General features: G+C 34.4%; 2 protein-coding genes and 1 pseudogene across 2 annotated transcripts; 1 reads left to right on the top strand and 2 right to left on the bottom strand.

Annotated features, from left to right (window-relative positions):
• Positions 1 to 187: 187 nt before the first annotated feature.
• On the bottom strand, positions 188 to 4,333 carry LOC140977795 (putative clathrin assembly protein At5g57200). The gene is made up of 15 exons (XM_073442533.1): positions 4,076 to 4,333; positions 3,895 to 3,964; positions 3,512 to 3,609; positions 3,120 to 3,258; positions 2,912 to 3,039; positions 2,729 to 2,821; positions 2,588 to 2,638; positions 2,435 to 2,500; positions 2,274 to 2,339; positions 1,988 to 2,068; positions 1,814 to 1,894; positions 1,411 to 1,587; positions 1,242 to 1,317; positions 923 to 1,047; positions 188 to 801 (listed from the first exon to the last, which is right to left on the bottom strand). Exons 1-15 carry the CDS (start codon positions 4,154 to 4,156, stop codon positions 394 to 396), a joined length of 1,740 nt encoding a protein of 579 aa, XP_073298634.1. The 5' UTR covers positions 4,157 to 4,333; the 3' UTR covers positions 188 to 393.
• Positions 4,334 to 5,926: 1,593 nt separating this feature from the next.
• On the top strand, positions 5,927 to 12,519 carry LOC140977755 (uncharacterized; annotated as a pseudogene).
• Positions 12,459 to 15,768, bottom strand: LOC140977754 (uncharacterized). Its single transcript, XM_073442492.1, has 5 exons — positions 14,846 to 15,768; positions 13,459 to 13,519; positions 13,253 to 13,371; positions 12,529 to 12,619; positions 12,459 to 12,482 (listed from the first exon to the last, which is right to left on the bottom strand). The coding sequence occupies exons 1-5, from the start codon at positions 15,766 to 15,768 to the stop codon at positions 12,459 to 12,461; spliced, it is 1,218 nt and encodes a 405-aa protein (XP_073298593.1).
• Between the last annotated feature and the right edge of the window lie 5,029 nt (positions 15,769 to 20,797).

Below are 20,797 nucleotides of genomic sequence, written 5' to 3'. Positions count from 1 at the left end.
CTTGCGTTCTCGGGAGAACTATATTTTTGGAAAATCCACGGCCATTTGTTTTTTCCAAAAAAAAAAATAATAATAAGCAAGATGCTACAAAGGCTTTGGAACTTGATATTACAGAGATACTCTAATGAATAAAATAATTATATTTTATGCAATATGGTTACTAAGATAAGATATTTTGTAACACAAATCGGACCCTGATAAGTGGTATTCACAGTAAATCTATATAGTTTTTACAATAGTTGGCTCTTAGTTTATACAGTCAGATCATGCGGTATGGAAGGTACAATGAAAACGCAAGAATGTCTGCATGTTTTCGTGATTTTAACTTCCACAAACCATCTTCCTCCCAAAAAAATCAAATAATACAAACAAAACCCAATAAACTCTTGATCTCTATATCAACATGTGGTTTCCATTATGCTGCGACGTACTCTGCGGATAGCTAAAAGGATCGCCAAATGGATTAGAAGTTCCCATTTGCTGCGGCTGCTGATAGTACTGGGCTGCATACCCGTTATGCGGCACCATCATTGTATTATTTTGCTGCTGCTGCATCATTTGCAGTTGATTCATCATCATAATATGTTCTTGCTGAGACATCAATGCCATCTGCACATTTGCTGGAGGCGCAATGCTGTTGGACATGGCGAAAGGATCATGTATTTGATCGAATGCTGCATTATGTGCAGCCATTTCGTACCCATAGCCTGCGCTGTAACCTGTGTTGTGCAGCTGCAGTTGCCTCCTGGCCGAGTTATCTTCGTACAAGCTGTCAAGTAACAGCTTGTCGAACCCTCCAGCCTGTGTAGAAGTAGGATCAATCTAGTTTATAATATAATTCTATTTCATGAATGTACACGTAAGATTTTTTTTTCTATTCAAATGTTGATGTAATCCAAATGATGCAATCAAAGTAATATACCATTTTGGTTTCAGGTGGTTGGGGTTTGTTAATGTAGCTCGGAGCTGTTACTAAAGCCAATTCCCATCCAGAACTCTTTCCTATTTCCATCAAGGCATTACTATTCGTATACAGCGGATCACTCCCTGAAATTAGAACACACACACACACATATAGCAACAATATTCAGCATTAGTGATCATCTATATTTCGTGCATATATGACAATACAAGTGAATGTATATAATATCTAGAATCAAATGTTTCAGAAGATTTAAAAAGCCAACGAGCAATTGAATCCAATTGTACAAGAAAAGCAGCTAGCGGTAATAATTGGTTACCAGTTTGAATAATTGCAAGCGCCAATGCATTGCTGTGTTCTAGTTCCACGGCCTTCGGATTTATTTCATTCAAACCCTGCAAAAGTTTTACATAGAAGAAGCTAGAAAATTTTGAGTCTCCCTTAAGTCTTGTAACCTTCAAACGAAACATTGAAGGGGAAAACCATACCAGTAGATCAACAGGTTCTTGGGCTAATTGCAGTGGCTCAACTTCTTCTTCAATCTTAACCTCCGGTTCTTCAGGTATTTCAACAATTTCTTCCTTGTTTTCGACTTCTTCGCCTTGTTTTTCGATTGGAGCTGCTTCTTTGGGTTTTTCTGCCTCTTCTTCTGTCTCGCGATACTCCTGGTGTATGGTCACACTAATTATAATTGTTGTTTCTTTAGAAACCCGAAATTAGCAGGAAAGAGAACAGTGTAAAACTGTAAGTTGAGTTATTTTTTAAATGCTACGTACATATTCACTCTGAAAACATATTGGTTACTTAGCTCAAATTTTCTTTGTAGAACAAAAAATGGAGTAAAATTGCATGAGATGAATAAGATAGAAATGGAAGTGACGCTAATCTCACCAGTCTCTTATGAGACAAAGAACCTGTCTGAGGTGCTTCCCTTACGTACTCCTCCATAGTTGCTAGAAATGAAGGTGGAGGCTGTTCATTGATTAAAACATTCATCAAACGCAAGTATTATGGAATTATCAATGATCCTTGACTTTTAAATCCATCTTTTTCAAGAAAAAAGACCTGTCTTAAAATGGGGAACTGAAAAGTTCGAGCAAGGTCCAGAGTTCTGCAGAACCCGTAAAAGTCGGCTAGAATTTCTGCCTACACAGAACCAGAAATCAACAGCGGAATATCAGGAAAATATTATTCTTACATAGATCCTGAAATGAATGCCAATGTCACGAGCTGATATTAGTGTAGATGTTAAAGATATTCTCAAATGGAAGAAAATAAATTTGTAACTTCTGGACTCATACACCTCGACTGATTCGGGGATCTGACCAGGGGAAAGATAGTAGAAACTGACCTGTTGTCCAGCTCTTTTGTATGTGTTAAGAGCTCTAACTGCGTTATGTTTAGGCATTTCGAAAAACTGCATGAAAAACAAGTTGTTTTCTCACTTCTAATCTAAACAAACTTGGATCCATTAATATTTTTTCAGTTGTGAGAGAAATATAAGATCATCACCATGTCAACAAGATTAATAATCCCATCATTAATGGCGCAATATATCTTGAAGCTCTCTTTCAAAACCTGCAGCAACCAAGGGTTAGTTAATTCACTCACGAAAATATACACTGTTCTCTTTGTAGAACATATAATTTTTGCATAAATTCATACCAAGGCCAATGCATATTGGATGAGGAAATTGTGACAGGCTGCTCCTTCAGGCTGAAAAATTTTCAAAACCATCCAAGATTTAACGCCCCATGTAAATTTGAGGTGAAATTGATTTGTGAGAACTCGTTACAGCAATACTACCTGGCAACCGACAAGTCGATACAGAAGTTGTTGCAACGCAGGTAGCTGATCCAGCAATTCTTGAGTGTTCAAGAGTCGTGTCTTACTATAAGCCTGATAGAGTAACGATAGACAATAATGAATAATATGCAGTCAGTTGAAAAAATTGCGACCTCTGTTATTGGTAGAAATGAATATGGACACCTTAGTTACTCCAGGAGCTGATTTTGAGACTCTATCAGACTCTATATCGTAGTTTAAAGTTCTAAAACACTCTAGTCGCTCCTCAAGGAAGAGCGAATACGTTCGAACCCAAGCAGAACAATCCCAAGCTGCATAACAAAATCAATCCAAATGTTAAAAAAGGGGGGGTTGTATTCTCTCTATTGAGCCATTCTAAACGTCAATACACCTAAAGGACTAGAGTAATCTTTGAAGTTGGATATTTGAAACAAATGTCCCCTTTTGGAGTAATGCAATAATTCTTCTCTGAAGCTTGGATCTCCCTCTCTTAACATCCGGTGAATAACTATCAAAGTCTTTATGGCCACCTGAAAAATGCACTCGGGGTCATTAGCGTAAGCATGGTTTGGTCTCGAATTACATTCCATTGACTGATATGGACTTAAGCTTTATACTAGCAAAGCATCATGTAATCGAATTTATATCTTAGAACACATTGGTACAAGTTGTTCTAATCCGTAAAATGCATGTTTTGTAAACATGGATTCTTGTTGGACAAATTAAATCAGGAAATCAAAAGGAGAAGTACTGAAAAAAGCTTAATGAGTAGTGAAACTTTACAATCCAATTTCTAGTCTTTCCCAATCTTCTTGAAAGTGCATGAAGGCAGTAGGAAACATCAGCTCTCTGACGTGATATGGATACTGCTGCAAATATCTCTGAGGCAAAATCAAGTAAGAAGTAAATCACCAAACCATTCACCAAAAGAAGAAAGCATACAATACTTTCTTGATTGCCAACAAAAAAAGGCATTTTCTTAGGAAGACAAATTCGTATGTACAGGCCATCATATCGGTGTGACATATATGTTCATAACCAAATTAAAGAAATTTCAACAAGGTGAGTTGCATGAATTAAAACGACAATTGAATGTGAAATTTCATTCCACCGTAGAAAAAAAGGACGTAAGTTTTAGAACAAAACAATAAACAAAATGCACTCACTTCTCACATGTCGTTCCTTTGGAGGATATTCAACATGATTGGTTGCCTTGACAATTGCAATATCCAAATCCTAGGCCAAACCATGAAAATACAGCAACGAAATTTAAATCCAAAAACCCATCATGAAGAAATTCCCACAACAAATATAGGCGCGCACACGCACCCGTACCCATATAATTACCTTGAATTCACTATTGACCTTGGCGAGGCCGACCGTGGTTGAGTCCTTGAGGGCTCCATAGGCTTTTCTAAAGCTTTCCATCAATAGTGAATTAATGAAAGAAAAAATTAATCAAATATTTCCATTAAAATATATGCGCTGAATTATGTACCAATATACAGAAGAAATGAAGAGATCAAGAGAGAGATATAGAGGGAAGAAAAGGGTTTGTTGTGTTCTTCCTCTCTTGTTCTCATACCCTATACTTATTTCGATATGATGACAAGAAAATAAGCCATCAGATTCTGCGTTTCTCTCTTCCTTCTTTCTCTCCTACTCTCTATTTTTGGTAAGTTTGACTGTGAAAATATATTTTCTGTATGCAATAATATATATTTGTATACTTATATGAAGATATATATGAACTGTCTGCAGGTATATTGCATGGCACAGTTGTTTGTCTGTTAGCTGTCTGGAGGTCATATATAGGATATTTTCCAATCATTGCAAATTTAATTTGATTCAATCAAACATTAGCATTTGGAAATTATGCAGAGTTTTCAAGTTTGTCAATGAGGTGGCAAAGCTGCATGGCAGATTCATCGTAAAAGCTGATAATTATTTGTGTATAACATTTCCCGAATTTTATATAATTTAAAATATATATATATATATCATATATGAGTTTAATTTCCACTTCTCGAATGATCGTTTTCAATTGTTGAACCATTTTGAAGTGATTAAAAGAGACTAGTGACAAAATTTTAGTGTTACAAGAAGGGAAAGTAAGTGAGTATATTGGTTTTAGACTTTTACTGAGTTTAAAAGTTTAGAAATTTTCAATCTAAACTTTTATATACTTTATAAAAGTTTAGTGATATTCAATGTAAATTTTTGTACAGTTTTAAAAAACATGTGATATTCAAACTTGACTTTTAAAAACGCTAAAAAGTTTATAAATATTCAAAATGTCAATAGACTTTTAATGACTCAACGGAGTTCTATTAAGTACAAGAATTGAAGAGAAAAATAATTAATACGAAATTATTTTCAATTTAGAAGAGTTGTTTGATTTAAAAAAGAAGTTTTGTTTAGATTTTTTTATATGTTAAATATAGAGCGATTTGAGTATGTTGTTAGTAGGGTAAGAATGATAATTATGAAATTAAATATTTTTTTGTCCTCTAAAATAGTTATTCTAAGAGTATCACACTTAATAATATAATAACTAGGTATTCTGCACACACGGTACGTGTGTATACAACGTTTTTTATAATTATCATGGGATTAAAGTGAAATTTGCAAATTATCGAGGGACTAAAGTACTATTTGAATTGTTGAAATTTAAAATAAAAGTGTTTGTTAAAATAAAAAAAAATAACAAAAACAAAAGTGTAATATTAGTATCACGTAAAAACAAAATTGTAAGAAAAAGTTGGTGTTCATTTTTCTGAATTAGGTCCAACCTTAATATATAGTATAGATTGATAATATAGATATAGTATAATATCTAAAAAAAATGCATCAAGCTTCACGAATACATGAATCTTGAACGAACTTGTAATTTGGATTTCGAATAGTTTCCAATACAAACAATCAATGTTATTCATCATTTTCCCATATTATTGACACGTATATCCATGAATACGTAAAATACATTGCATCGGTCAGTCCACTTGCAGTTGCAGATCTTCCGTTTTATCTGAAGTGACACTTCTTTCTTTCTACCCTTTTCAAACATACCCTCCTTTTGATTGAGCAATCCAATTTGGTTTCTTTAGCATTTTCATGGAATATCTTGGTTGAGGTCAATCTGAGATTTTATTGAATTTCTCGTCGGAGCTGTGTACATTTCTTCTATTAAGATCAACGATGTGTGCGTATTTGTTGTTGATTATTTTTTTGTGCCTGATTTAGTATATGTTCGTCCCTTGCTGTGTGGAGTTTTTTTATGGGTTGATCAGGTTTCTTGAATTGGAATTTGTGTGATGAAGTTACAATAGGGTCTAATGGAATTGGTGTACAATCTCCGATGCTTCTTGTTAGTTGCATTTTATGGTACTACTAGTTGAGTTTTCCCAATGTAAATTTTTTTTGTTAAGTTTCTGTTTCCTTTTATGACTTGGCAGTTTGATGATTGTTTGAATGATATGTGCAATATGCCGGAACTGGCCAAGGAAAGAACTCGGAAGAGAAAGTTGCACAACAATGATAATGATTAGAGAAATTCACGTTGCAAGAAACCAAAATTTAAACTAAAGGACAAGACTTATTCATCATTATCCAAGAAGAAAAGTAACTGCTTAAGTGAAGACAATGTGTATGGGGGTTTGAAGAAGTTTTTTGGTCAAACCACTGTGCATAAGACCAAATCCTCCAAGAGGCAACCTGCCACGAGTGATCTGAAAGTTAAAATTGCAACATTTAGAACAAAAGAGAGTGCGAAGTCAGATGATAAAGATGTGAAGTCTAAAAAATCTAACCGAGGGAAGAATGGGAAGAAGGGAAATGATCATTTGGGGCTTGACGAAGCTTATCGATTGCAAAGGGGGACAAGATGTCTTTTAATAAAGATAAAGCTAGAGCAGAATCTTATTGATGCTTATTCTGCAGAAGGTTGGAAAGGTCAGAGGTATAAAATCTTTGTCATGTGATTTTTTGAGAAAGTGCCTATTTGCAGATTCTACTCTATATTTTGTGTGCTTCGGATGCATTTTATCACGTTAAGCTTTAAATAAAGCATGTCATCCTAATTCCTAAAGGAGGCCGACCAATCTATGCATCTAAGTTGTTGCATATGGTTTGTACAATAGACATTTGGTGTGGTAGATGGGAGGCACATGAATGTATTTGTAAAATGAAACTTGAATGGGCATCATAAAATGCATGCGAAGGATAACATTTTCAGCCCGTCAGTGGTTCTGGTACCCAACAATGTTTATCCAGTCCAGTCTAGAACGAATTATCTTGAGTTACAATGCGTATATAGAGAATACTGTATACAGTTTTTTACAAAGTTCAATTTATAACGTTAAAAAAATTTGTTATCTTCGAAAATATTTGGTGTTAATTGTGTGAGTTAACCTCTACACATATCATGACAAACTGTGGATTATCAGTTATTCCTAGTGCATGAAACATCATGACTTGCACGCTGCTAACATGAATGGACATTTTTCTTCAGCCGAGAGAAGATTAAACCAGAAAAGGAATTACAAAGAGCAAAGAAGCAGATAATGAAATGCAAGCTGGGGATACGTGAAGTTATTCATAAGTTGGATTTGCTCAGTTCTGTTGGATGCATTAATAACTCAAAAATAGCTCCTGATGGACCTGTTCATCACGAACATGTAAGTTTTTTTTCCTATATGTAATTTGTAATGGAGTTTCATCTATTGTTTACATTTTCAACTACCCATGAATTGGCTAGCTAACTGGTATAGTGCAAGCATGACTTTGATTAGTGGTTTACACATCTATGGTTCTAAATATCATTTATCGAAGAGAAATATCATGCTAGTATTCCTTGAAATTGGATTTTTTTATGTTCAGTAAGAATCCATTTTATTTATTCTTCAATTAAAATTAGGAATTCAGTATGCTTGTTTCAAATTCAGATAATATGTTCCAAATGCGAGTTTCGAGAAGCTCTGCCTGACAACGACATTATACTTTGTGATGGGACATGCAATCTTGCTTTTCACCAAAAGTTTCTTGATCCTCCTTTGTCAACTGAAAGTAGTGAGCTTTTTTGCTCCTTATTTTATCGTTTTAGTAGGAATCAAGTCTCCCCTTTGAGGGACATCACACATCTGGAATCATTCAACGTTCTTTTGTGTGCTCATGTAATGAAGTTATTGATATTCCAGTTCCTCCAGAAGATGAAGGTTGGTTTTGCAAATTTTGTGTGAGTAAGAAGGAAGTATTGGAAGCCACAAATGCTCACCTTGGTACCGACTTTTCTATGGGCAGTAATTGGCAGGTTGGTTGTTTGTAAAAAGAGATGAAATCTATTTTCATTATTCCAGTCTATAATTTGATAGGATAGCATTGTTTGAATCATAATAGGATGTGTTCAATGAAGAAGCTGCATTACCTGATGGTGGAAATTTCATTGTATGTCATGAAGAAGACTGGCCATCAGATGACTATGATCCAGAACATCCGGAAAGGATTGAATACTGTTATAGCAGATTATGATGATTCTGAATCTAATTTCAGCTTTCTCGAGTCACTTGAGGATGAAGCACTTCTTTCCCCAGGAAGATATGAAGATACAACAAAGGAATCATTGGATGATTCTCTTATTTTAAACGGATTAGACTCAGATGAGATTAAGGCTGGTGAAATTCTATGCCGTCCCAGACAGCGAGCAGCTGTAAACTATACAAAATTATATGATGTGTGGATTTAAAATTCATTGAACTTTTTTCTGGAGAGAAACATTGCAATGTGAAAAATATTTTGTGCGAGCACCAAAAACATCCAATAAGCCATTTTTCAAAAAAAAAAAAACCATCAATAATTTGTGATGGGGTATAATTTTCTTTTTGAGTCACATTGCATCTGTGAAGGCACTTGTTGTGAAGTAATTATATACACATGAATACAAATTGCTCCAACTTTCTCAACTTGATTGACCACAGACTTTTGGGTCTTAGGTCCTTCCCTTCCAAACATTTGGTATCTCCTGGAGGGGCTCCTCATTCTTTGCTTGAATGTGCTTTCAATAGTTGACTTTCCTGTCTTTTGGAAATGTTTGGAAAGAATGCTCTTGAAAGTGAACAAATTAGTGAAGATGAAGACCGGGGTCCCACAAAAAGAAAGCGGAAACGAAAGGAGGCTGATGCTGCCAGTACCCTCATGACTCTAGGAGAAACCAATGCAAAAGTTTTAGAAGAAGTGAAAGAGTCCCCATCAGGCAAGGATAAAAGATCCATTCTCAGACTACCACATAATGTGGTTGAGGTATCGTACATTAATTTTAATATTGTTCTCACTATTCAAATGATGTGCAAATTCTCTGTTTCTAATGTGTCGATGTAGAAGCTTCGACTCGTTTTCACCGAGAATGAACTTCCTGTCAGAGCTGTAAGAGAGAGTCTTTCCAAGCAGCTAGGCTTAGAATTTGAGAAGGTAACTGTATGGTTAAGTTTACCTTTGTCTTATTAGAAACTAAGAATGTTAGGATAAGAAGAGCCTCTGGTTGACCTTTCACGTGGAAACAGAATTGGAAGCAATTAGACATTTTTTTGTTGAGCATGATTACCCCACATGCTTAGGTGACATTTTTATTTTTCCATTTGCAGGTCAATAAATGGTTCAAGAATACGCGCTACTTGGCACTAAAAGTCAGAAAGGCAAGGCAGTTCCTGATTGAATTTGCATTAAATTTTTCATGTTCTTTTATCTTCCGTTCTTTTTTCATCATTTCTTTCATTTGAAATCTTCATCTCCCTAGCAATATGCCTTCGCAGTCCATTAAGACCTTGTACAACGGTTCATTTCTTTTGAAATCCTTTGTTCTTTCATGTATTCTCTAATTTGCATTGCCCCGATACCATTGATGCATTACTCGGTGTGTACGGTTTTCATTAAGTTTGAAGTTGAGTTTGTTAACCATCAAACATAGCAGGCAGAAAGATCTAAACTGTCTAAGGATGCTGGTTCCATTCAAAAGCAAACTGTGTTTGAAACTGCATCAGACGAAAATGCTGATCAAATGGCACCAGAGGATAACCTGACATCACAAACGATTAAGACTTTTAAAAAATATACTAGAAGAAGAAACAACTACTTGCTGACCGATTCTTTAATGAAAAGGAAGAGGAAACAGTCATTGAAAGACACGAGAAAGGTAATATGTTGTATTGTCCCATTCTTACTTTATGCTGGCTTTCAACGATTATGTTCGAGTGTATAGCAATTCTTTACTTTCACGAGTATTACCAGGACCTGATTTGCCCATTGACTTCTGTATTCCATTCGTGTTTAAACTTCCTAAAAACCATAAAATATCAATGCTCTGTTTGTGTTACATTTGCTTGTCGGGATTCAATAAATTGAAGATAATTAGCATGCATGGATTATTAACATGATACAAGAATTGTGTGGGGCCGTTCTTTAGTATTTTCTGAACTTTCTAAGGCAATTATGCGCATGCATATTTATCGTCATTTTGTGCGCTGATACTTTATTTCCTGCAATCAGAAGACACCAGTAGATTTTGGTGATGATGAGAGCCTAAAACATCTAAGGGAGAAAGCAAAACAGGCTAAGAAGAAACTGAACAGCAAGAATAGGGTTGATACGCTTGAAGCAGGAGCTAAGATGGAACGACTCTGTCGAATAAAAAATAGAGTGGAGAAACTTCGGCAATCTTTACTTCAACTTCCATGACGAAGATTTGGCAAAACCAATGCAACTACTTCAAGTGATTCATCAGCAAATGGTCACCTCTTCTCCCTTACTTCAAGTGATTCATCTGTTATTTACGTACCCGTGGCTGAAGTAAGGGAGAAGAGGTGACCATTTACTTATCTTGTTAGCATCTCCTTTGAATTCTTTGTTTCGTACTTTGACCTTACCTCTCCGCAATTTGAGAAATAGAAGGCCTTTTTTGGTGTACGTATATACTTAGGTCAGGTATAGTAGATGACCAAGTTTTGCAGTGACTTCAAACGAAACAATATGCAAATGAGTTTCCCTTGTAATCGGTGCTATCATCATGTTTTTCGCATGTTAATTCAACTTGCCGGCCATGACCAAATAAACATAGCCTCAAATAAGCCTGAGGTAGAACTGAGTAAGACTCGAGATGAGTTTAACATGTATGGTATTAAAATTGATGGTATTTCAAACAACATAGTGTCAAAACTCAGGCCCGAGCTAAATAACTAGATTGATATTCAAAAATCGAGCTCGTCCAGCTCAAAATCAAATTATTTAAAAATTCTCAATCCCCCTTTTTCGAGTCGATCACGAATATAGTGCCAACTAGATCTAATGCAACACTGGGTAACATTCATCTCATCATTCAGATCCAACCAACAGCATTAAACTCATGGATAACAAAACACTCTTTTACGATGACACGCTGCGATAACAAAACACTTACATTGCCTCATAACTTCAGCTCTGGACACCATCTTTTGTCGTGAAGGATGCACATAGGTAATTTTATTTTTAAAAAAAGAAAGGAAGGAAGGAAGGAAAAAGATTTAAAAAAGGCAGCACCAAATGCCAACAGCGTGGTGACATCTAAAAATCAACAAACATAACAAAGCATGATATGAAGCGCCGCATAGAAATTGCTCTTTCGATCATAAAAATTATATCATTTACGGCATCAGCCTGTCGTGATCGAGATCATACGAAGCTTAGATTTTTTATCGTTTAGATTCTTGCAAAATACAATTTCTCCTCAAAATTTAGTTCTCTTGTCACGACCGTGAAAGGTCTTGAGAGCCATTACTCTTCGAACAATTCAACTTGCGCCTTTTTGCAGCTAGCCGAGGTCTCAACTGCACATCATGTTATGATTATGTTAGTAACTTAGAAAACAGAAAAAGTTCTTGCCTTCTTGGCGACTGAAATCAACAGGATCTCTTCTCCAAAACCAGAAATCAAAAAGGTTTTAAGGCAAATATAAGTGGTAAATGAGGCTTGTAGGATTAAGATTCCAAATTCCACATCAGGAATAAAGGAGTGCAACTATTCAAATGGAAGTTTATCTGAACAGGTACAGTTAGCACCAAACTATAATCAAAATTGACCAGATATTATTAAAGCGAGCAAAACCATGATTTGTACTAGCAAAAGGGATAAAGAAAATGAAACAAGCCATGAAGGTGTAACATAACACACCAGCTCTACGTACTTCAACTGTTTCATGACTTCTTCTGTGTCAAGCTCCTGAATTCATAAGAGTTGAACATATCAGTATATAATGAAACCGCATTAAAAATTTGTTAAATAGATTCATGAACTATCTCCCAAAGTGATAAATATTTTTCAGGTGCGAGGAAATCAATGTCAAAAATGGAAAAAACAAAAACAATGATGCTGAATGAGCTTCACCATTTGCAAGAACTTAGGTGGCATAAAAATGTTTGGGAAATTGTTTTCGGGAAATTGTGGAAAACAAGAACTATTAGCATCTGTTCTCCCGCACTGGTTTTAGCATCCATGATTTTCATTATTACATTTAGGGCACAAACTTCAAATTAAAGGAACTTGTTTCTACATATAAAAAGACCACCAAGTTTCGAACAAGTTAAACATATCAATTTCTGAACATTTGTAGCAGGAATAAATAAAATCTGAAAGGCAGCACCTTGTGTTACCATCTCTCCTTTGAGATTTTGATTTGCCGTTAGGTGTTTAAAGATATCATTCTAACATCTTAAGATAAAATGAAGTAGGCCTTCTGGAGAATGAAACAGAATTACGTAACTGCAGGAAAAAAGAAATACCTGGGGTACAGCACAATCCGCATGAGCTGGATCCCAATGAATACAACAAAAGCATTCCCATTTATCAGTTTGAACTTCAAAAAGAGGAGCCCTGAATATGTCAGCAGAGAAGATGAATTGTAATTCACTGTTCAGAATATAATGTTGCAAATTTATACGCCAGATGCATTGATTAAATCAATATTAGCCTGCATTAATCTTATATTGAACTGATTTATTTGAAGTATATGCACACCTAGGCACAACATATAAGTTTCCATGATCAAATAGTTCACTTCTGGCACCAACAAATAAAAGTAATTTGTTTGGATGACAATATCAATGTTATACAATTAAACCAGATGGATAATGTGAAAAAGGCCACATATCGACTATAAAAAGTCATTAAAATTTGAGAAACCATGCCATCACCACTTGGGTTCAAACCCATGTAAAAGTAAAAAATCCTCCGCCCCCGGCCCCACCCTAGCCCAAAAATAAAAATAAAAAAATTTGAGAAAGGATCTTTCTATTAAACTTTATATACCATAAAATGTAGTCACGACTCGGCCGCTATATCCTATGAGTTAGTTTTTGCTTTTTACCCAAGAGATTCAAATTATTGATTCTAAAATCTAAGAGGTTTTTTAAATGAGGTAAAACAATTTTGTCAATTCCCCCATCAACATTCAAAAGGCAAAGTTTATGCTCATGATAGTTCGGAAACGAAATCGGAAGTATTTACCTGCGCCATTTTCCACAAATGGTTCCATCAACACCTTTTCCGACGCCTTCAATCATCTCCCGACACTGAATCCAATTGCCAATAGAACTGAGCTTCAAAGGTTTGGTCAATTTCCATTCCTGGAAAAAATCGTGAAATTTCTATTTAACACTTGTCCTAAACATGACGCCAACTTAATACAAAAGCCATATCCTCAAAAAATTTACCCATGAGCAATCATCTTCAAGAGGATGAATTTCTATCTGGATGCCATTAAGATCGCATTCACTGCAGCATTTGTGAACATCAATTACACACAAGGTTAGCTAGTGGTTGGTCTAAGAAACTAATCCTAAGCTGAAAAGCAAGAAAGATATTAACAATATGAGGAATAGAACCTATTAAATTGAAAACCCCGACTAATTGGTCTAGTGCAAAAATGATGGGACATGGTATAAATCGGAAAGATTACAAGACATGAATACAAAAGTAGGTCACCGATCAAGAAATTAAATTAGCTGAGCAAACTGCAGGCAAGCTTTATTCAAAATAAACTCATCATGAAATTTATTGTCTTAGAGATCACTTGGTTATTCTGAACTGAAACTTATACTATCCTATATCTCCATATCGTGAAAATATAAAGTCATCAAGAATAATAAATATGGAATTTCAACATGCGCCAAAGGTATAATGAGCACACTAAAAAACTACCAAAACTGAAATATAAAGACAAATATTGCATTACAAGGAAGAAACTGCAAAACAAATATGGTGCAATGGTTACACTACATGAAAGATATAGAGAAAGAAACACAAGAAGCAAGAAAAGTACACACATACAATAAACTGACTTATAGCAGACAAATGTCTGCATTCTTATAAACTTCAGTATCTACTCTTCAATTTGTAAAAATGTTAAAAGAAATTATAAGAATGATGATGCTGCTTGCCAATTTTTAGGTATGGAATTTCAATACTAAGTCCTTAAGAGTAAAATAGCTCATGATGAAAAACAGGAAATTAAAATGTTGCACTCTAACAAAGCTGTCTCGTCACATGATGAAATAGAGAAACAAAAACTGTTAGACTACACAACAGAGAAATAAACCAAAAAGGCATAAAAGATTATCGTGTTCGATGATTTAGTATTGTGACGAATTATCGGCAGTGGGATAATATGCTCTTCCAATTGATAGTAGGATTACAGGAACACAGTTACTTTTTATGAAATGTACAGAACAACTCCTTACAAAAACCCAAAACACTGTATCCATAGATGATAAGAAAAGTTGTACCTTCAAAGAATCACCAAATTATGTAGGGCAGACGAGAAAATGGTGTGATAAAGATGAGGAGCACTAAAAGTTGACCAAATAATAATTATCTTACCGAGAAGCAGATTTAAAGGTTATTATAATTTTGAAAAACATATTACCCACATGTGCCTAAGAAAGATATAAAAAAAAATCAGGGATATCTATCAATCTCACATTATGCATTTGATAATCCCAACAGCGATACTTGGACAGAAATTTCATGCAGATAAATAATTAGCAAAACATAAATATTCCAACTCAATTAAAAATGACTGGAAATTATTTAGGAACATACCCATCAATGGGACCACGCCAATTGGGAACACTTGCTTGAAAATCATCACCGATTCGCACACACGACATATGTGGCTCAGTATCTCTGAACATGAACTCCAGGGATCCAAGTTCACCCACTGATGCTGAAATGCCATATTTTCCAATCTCCATGCTGGAATTCAAATTACCGGAAGATTTCTCCTTCAGTATTTTGTGCTTCTTTTTCAAGCAAGAGTTGCAAAGCCATTCACCAGCAGGTATTCTTGCAGCACGAGGTTCGCAGCAAGTAATATGAAAGGCATCTTCACAATTATCACAAATTAACAAGTTCTTTGAAGTTTCCAAATGACCACAGACTTTGCATGTCTTTGAACAGCATCTGCTGCCAGAGTTACCAGTATTTTCAGCATCTGCATGATTATGTCTAGTCCAAAATTTCTCAAGCAGTCCCTGACTTCTGAGAATTGAAATGCATATATCTCTTTCTGAAATATCTGGCACCTTCTCAGTTACCAAAGCACCGGAAGAAGAGCACTCGCCTGTATCCTCCACATCAATTTTAAAGGAAGCCGATCCAACGTCCAGGTTTGACTTTGACGATGAACAATTATTGCCACAAATGACATTCAAAGCTATATCCATGTCACTTACCAAGGCCTCTTCAGAACTAACTCGTTCCTCAGTTGGACACTCGTCATAGTCTACTGTGGTATCTTGATTACATTCCACTGGACACGCAAGAGGAAGCCATGTGGATTCTGTCCCGATTTCAGAAACTTTCTCTTGCGGAAGCCCAGCAGGAGCAGCTTCAGAACTGATGGAAGAGCGGCAAACATCACTACACTTAGCACCAGAAGTTGGTTGGATTGTGCAAATGCAACTAGAGCTATGATTCTGCTTCCGACGATGATATACAAAAGACGGCGCAAAATTTTGGGACATTGTACTGTAGGTGGATTGCTGGAAACAATTTCTTACACAGTTTAAGGAACATGGGCTGTCATCGGTTTTTCTTCCGGTATGATAAGATTTTCCACAGCCTATGTTATTACACTCTCCACACATTGAACAATTTCCCATACTTCTAGTTCCAGGAATTTAATCATGTGAAAGTCCAGGTTTCATAAGACAGGCACATAAGAATAGCAATTTGACCACGTAACAGATGGAAATTTGCATCAGCACTCGCAACTGAACTACAAAAAAATATTTAGAAATTCAGGCACCAGAAAACAATTTATAAAGTAGGTTTTTAGCAGTCAAATTATATCATATTAGTCAAATAATAACATCCAGGTACTAAAGATATCTCATCAGGACTAAAGCACGATTCATACAAGATACTATATTTGAAGACTTCCTTTTAAAGGTACATCATAAACAGTCGATGATGCACCATTCACCTTAATAAGAACTGGTAAGGCAACACACGGTTTTCTGTTTTTATCTCATTGCATTGACATCTTTGTCCTTTCACGGGTTTATTGTACCTAATTATACATTGTGATTTGGGGAACTAACTCTTTGTAATTGCTGATTAGATTAACAACATCAAGCATATGATACAAAGAAAAAGTATATAAATCCCACTAACTTATTTGAAGAAATACTGTTGACTCTTTATTCCACAACAAATACCCAAAAAAATTCGCAACATAATGAAAAGCTTTGGATATATCTTCCAAAAAAAACACAAAAGGCATATTAGAAAAAAGAAAAGGAAATCATTTGCTCAAGAGATATCGCATAAACATTGCCTTGATCAGCCACCCTTTCCCTGAAGTATCTAGCATCCAAGCATATTTAAAAGAGAAAAAGGACTAGAACTCCCAGCCTTGAGATCTCTCTAGCTTGCAGGGGGAAATTCAATAGATATCTTAACACATAGAGATAACCAAGAAGCAATTTTTTAAGAAACCAATCCGGCTCACAAAATAATCACGAAAATGACAGAAAAGTGATTGGCAACCAATCTTCATTATTAGGGTAACAATACCTTTGTCTTAACTCTCGTCAAATACCAGCCTTCAGAGCAGTATAAATATAGAAAAATAGTTGGCACCATTTGTTCTGTACATGTTTTTTACCCTGTTAGAATTTAAACAGCAGAGCATACATACATCTATGTTCTTTCATGTAGTTGAATAAACCATTGACATGCCCAATATATTTCTCCCAGACATATAATGTATGACATATTTTGATATGTACCACTGTTGTCTCTAATTGTTTTAATGAAATTTAACAGAAAAACTAACGTAGTGGAAAAAAAGGATCCAGTAACATGAGTTGTCTCGTAACCAATGCAAATCCATGATTAAGCGGAAACCACTCACAAACTTAAGATGGGCTCCAAAATTATTTCCTCATAGAATACAGATTATCCCCCTAAAGAAATCAATGTTTGATTTTGGTCTATCACGTCACTCATCCCCATGGGGATCAGATTCTGTCTCTTTTCTAGCACACATTTAACATAAAATAAATCTAGATTGTCTTTGTATTCCAATCTTTTCGTCTTACATTATATCACCAACCAATGTCAAGAAACTCTGGCAGTGAAACAATGCTTGTGACCCATCTCTTATCAGATTAATTCATCTCACAAACAGTTCTCTTTTCACAGAAATCACAGATTAATTCTGATCTCATTTTCCATTTAGGTTTTCGTGTAAAACATTGCTATCTTTCTCAAAAATATGCAATTATTCTAGAACAAAAACGAACGATCATAAACAAATTAAACAAAAATCCACCGGTCACGCAAATTTTGCACATGCTCTGGCGTACACCAGATAATCAACAATCAAAACGATGCCAAAGATCAAACAAATAACTATTTCAAAACTACACCAAGTGATTTCCAAAGGAGAGCACAACACAAAATTCAAGAATAAAAGAACAATGCCCAAATACAGAAATTCTTTTATACCTTTAATCCGCCAGTGCAACAGTGCATGCTAAGGCTGTGTCTCCAACAAATTTTAAAGGGTTGAGGATTTTCTTTCTTGGAGAATGATGGACAAATGGGGGAGAGAGGGGACAGAGCTGCAGCCGTGTACTACACAACAGTGTTTACATATGCGAGCAAAATGTAAATTAATTGAATAAAATTATTCAAAGGCCAAAAAAATCTCTATATTTTCCTTTTCAAGTAAAATAATTTTTTTGTTAAATCATGAATTTGAAACAGTTCATAGTTTCTTATCAACTATACTCAAAGATTATTGCAAAACATGGACTATAATGGATTTACTTAAATTCGATATCGATGACTCGACTTCAATATTTCTAATAATAGCATATTCTTTTCTCGAAATAGTAAGTTTGTTCGTTATCGTCATTTTCAAATGAAATTTAATGTAATTATAACGGTAACAATAAAAAATATTATCCGACAGTTTTTCTAGATACATCGTTCACATTCATAAAAATAACGAGAAATCACTCTATATTTATGACGTGTGTCAGTGGATATATTTTCAAAATGAATTTGAGTCTATAAAAAAATATAAATTATAAATCATTGTGCTATTAGTATATAATAATAAATTTATAATTATTATACAAAAATACTATAATATAAACACACATGATGAGCGTAAATATACGGCCTAGACCTCATTAAACCATACACAAAAACTCCTGTGAGACGGTCTCACGGGTCACTTTTGTGAAACAAATATTCTATATATGCCATCTACGAAAAAATATTATTTTGTATGTCAAATATATTAATTTTTATTATAAATATGGACACGAGTGATTCGTAGACAATTTTGTCATCCTTTTGTGATGGATTATAATCCATTGGGCTCAGAATGGATCGGTGATATTGGGCCACGAAGCCCGGATTATGTTTATCTTAGGATTAGGAACTTAGAACTCCTAAAATATTGAATCTTGTGCTAAAACATTAATAAAAACGTAAAAATCGACCAAAGATTTGATTGGAAGTAATTTTATGTCAATGAATTCGCAATAATATAGATTTTTCAATATGTAATAATAAACGAAATAAGGATATATTTAATATTAAATACAAAAACATACCATATTACGATACCAAATTTAGTTAGTACAAGTGACTTAAATTTATAATAATAATATAATAATAAAAATAACTAGCTACCGAGACACATGGGTTACATGTGTATAAAAGAGAAACGGTTTTTCTTTTTTAAATTAAAAAAATGATGGATTATTATCTCTCTATCTTGAAAAATACCATTTGATTACTATGATAATCTCTTATTTGATAAGACATAACAGAGATATAAATGACCAAAAGATTGATAAAACTGGTAGGTTTTGGATATGAATATTACCATCAGCAATAGAAAATACAATTCTATTGATCACTTGATAAGAGGATAAGTAACTCAGTGTTCTCGGTCAATGAACGAGTTGAGTTTGGTTGTACAAATGTCAATAATAATTAAAAATAGTGGAGACCAAATGAAATCGCATATTTAGAATCATTCTCTCATTGAATTCATTTACATGTGTGTTTGCGTTGTGATTTATTTATTTATTTAACAATCAACGATTGAGATTGAGAAATTTATCCAACCTTCTAAATAAAGTTATATTATGCTAATTACGATATTTAATATATATATTCTAAATACACACTCCCTGTGTGAGGGATAGTTTTACTTACTCATTTTGAAATTGTACTAGATATATTGATCGCAACCGCAAATTCGATGAACTAAGAATTTGTAGTTGTTTTTATTTTATATGACGAATTTTTGTGCCAAAAACTAGCTGTGGAAAAAAAAAAGGTTTGAGCGAACTTCTAAGTATTCAATCAATTATTTCAGTGGAGGATTTGGGATGGAGCAAGTTTTACTTGACTGGGCATAAAAATATATAATTTAAATTTCTATTATTTTTTTTAAATAGGGAATTCAGTGAGAAAGAGTAAAGGTGAGTCATCTATCTCCACCAAATGGACATACTGAGTAGTAACCAATTCCAAATTGATCTATCAATAACACAAAAACTCGTGAGACTGTCTTACATGTCAATTTATAAAATGAATATCCGAACCAACTTAAATCATAATAAAATATTTTTTAATATCGAAAATATTTTAAATTTGGATCAGATTGATCGTCACACGAATTTAAATATATGAAATCATTTCCCGATAAACATTCTCAATGAATAAAAATTCTAATAATTGACAGCAACTCTACAAGAAAAGTAACAGTTAAAAGAAAGTGTGCCCACCAAACATCCCAACGAAAAATTGTCCCCCGTCCTATATACGAACACAATGGGAGACTAATATTTCCTACATGAAAAAAAAATATTTTTTTAAAATATATAATTGATAAGTTTTTATATTTTATAAGCGATCAACCTTAATTCGTTTTTTATATCTTATAAAATGTTTACGAGCATATAAGGTATTAGCTATAATATATTATTTTAAATCTAAATATTAATATGTTTGGAATTGTCTTTTTTTTTATGGTAACGCTTGTAATTTTATTCAGAATGCAATGCATATCGTATAGAATCCACATAGACCAATTAGTAAGAAACTGGACACCAGGGAAAGCTGTCCTACTCCAATCCTCGGATCGACAATCAGGTCTTAAGGTCACTGGGAACATATTAGCTTATTTTCCCATGCCGCCGCGGAACCTTCCTTTACTTCTAATCGGTACTAACCACCAAATAGAGATTTTAAGGCAGCGATCTAAGCGCAGAAAGGAATGGAGGCTCGACAGTAACGGAAGTGATAATCTAAGTGGGAATGCTGTCACTAGAACGGACCAAACAAATAGGGGTGATCTATGCATAGTCATTTCAGGTCCACGAATTTAGTTATTATTTCTGAAGTTAAAAAAAGAGCTAAAAAACACTGGAGATATTATGCAATTTAGTTACTACTCAAAACAAAATACTAGTTGGTATTAAAAATATCCGATTAAAGTAGGCAAAGAGATGGTTGAAT

Source organism: Primulina huaijiensis, chromosome 5, assembly GCF_012295235.1.
Source record: "Primulina huaijiensis isolate GDHJ02 chromosome 5, ASM1229523v2, whole genome shotgun sequence".
Taxonomy (NCBI): Eukaryota; Viridiplantae; Streptophyta; class Magnoliopsida; order Lamiales; family Gesneriaceae; genus Primulina; species Primulina huaijiensis.
The sequence above is the reverse complement of the archived record's forward strand: the minus strand, read 5'-3'. Positions and strand labels throughout refer to the sequence as shown.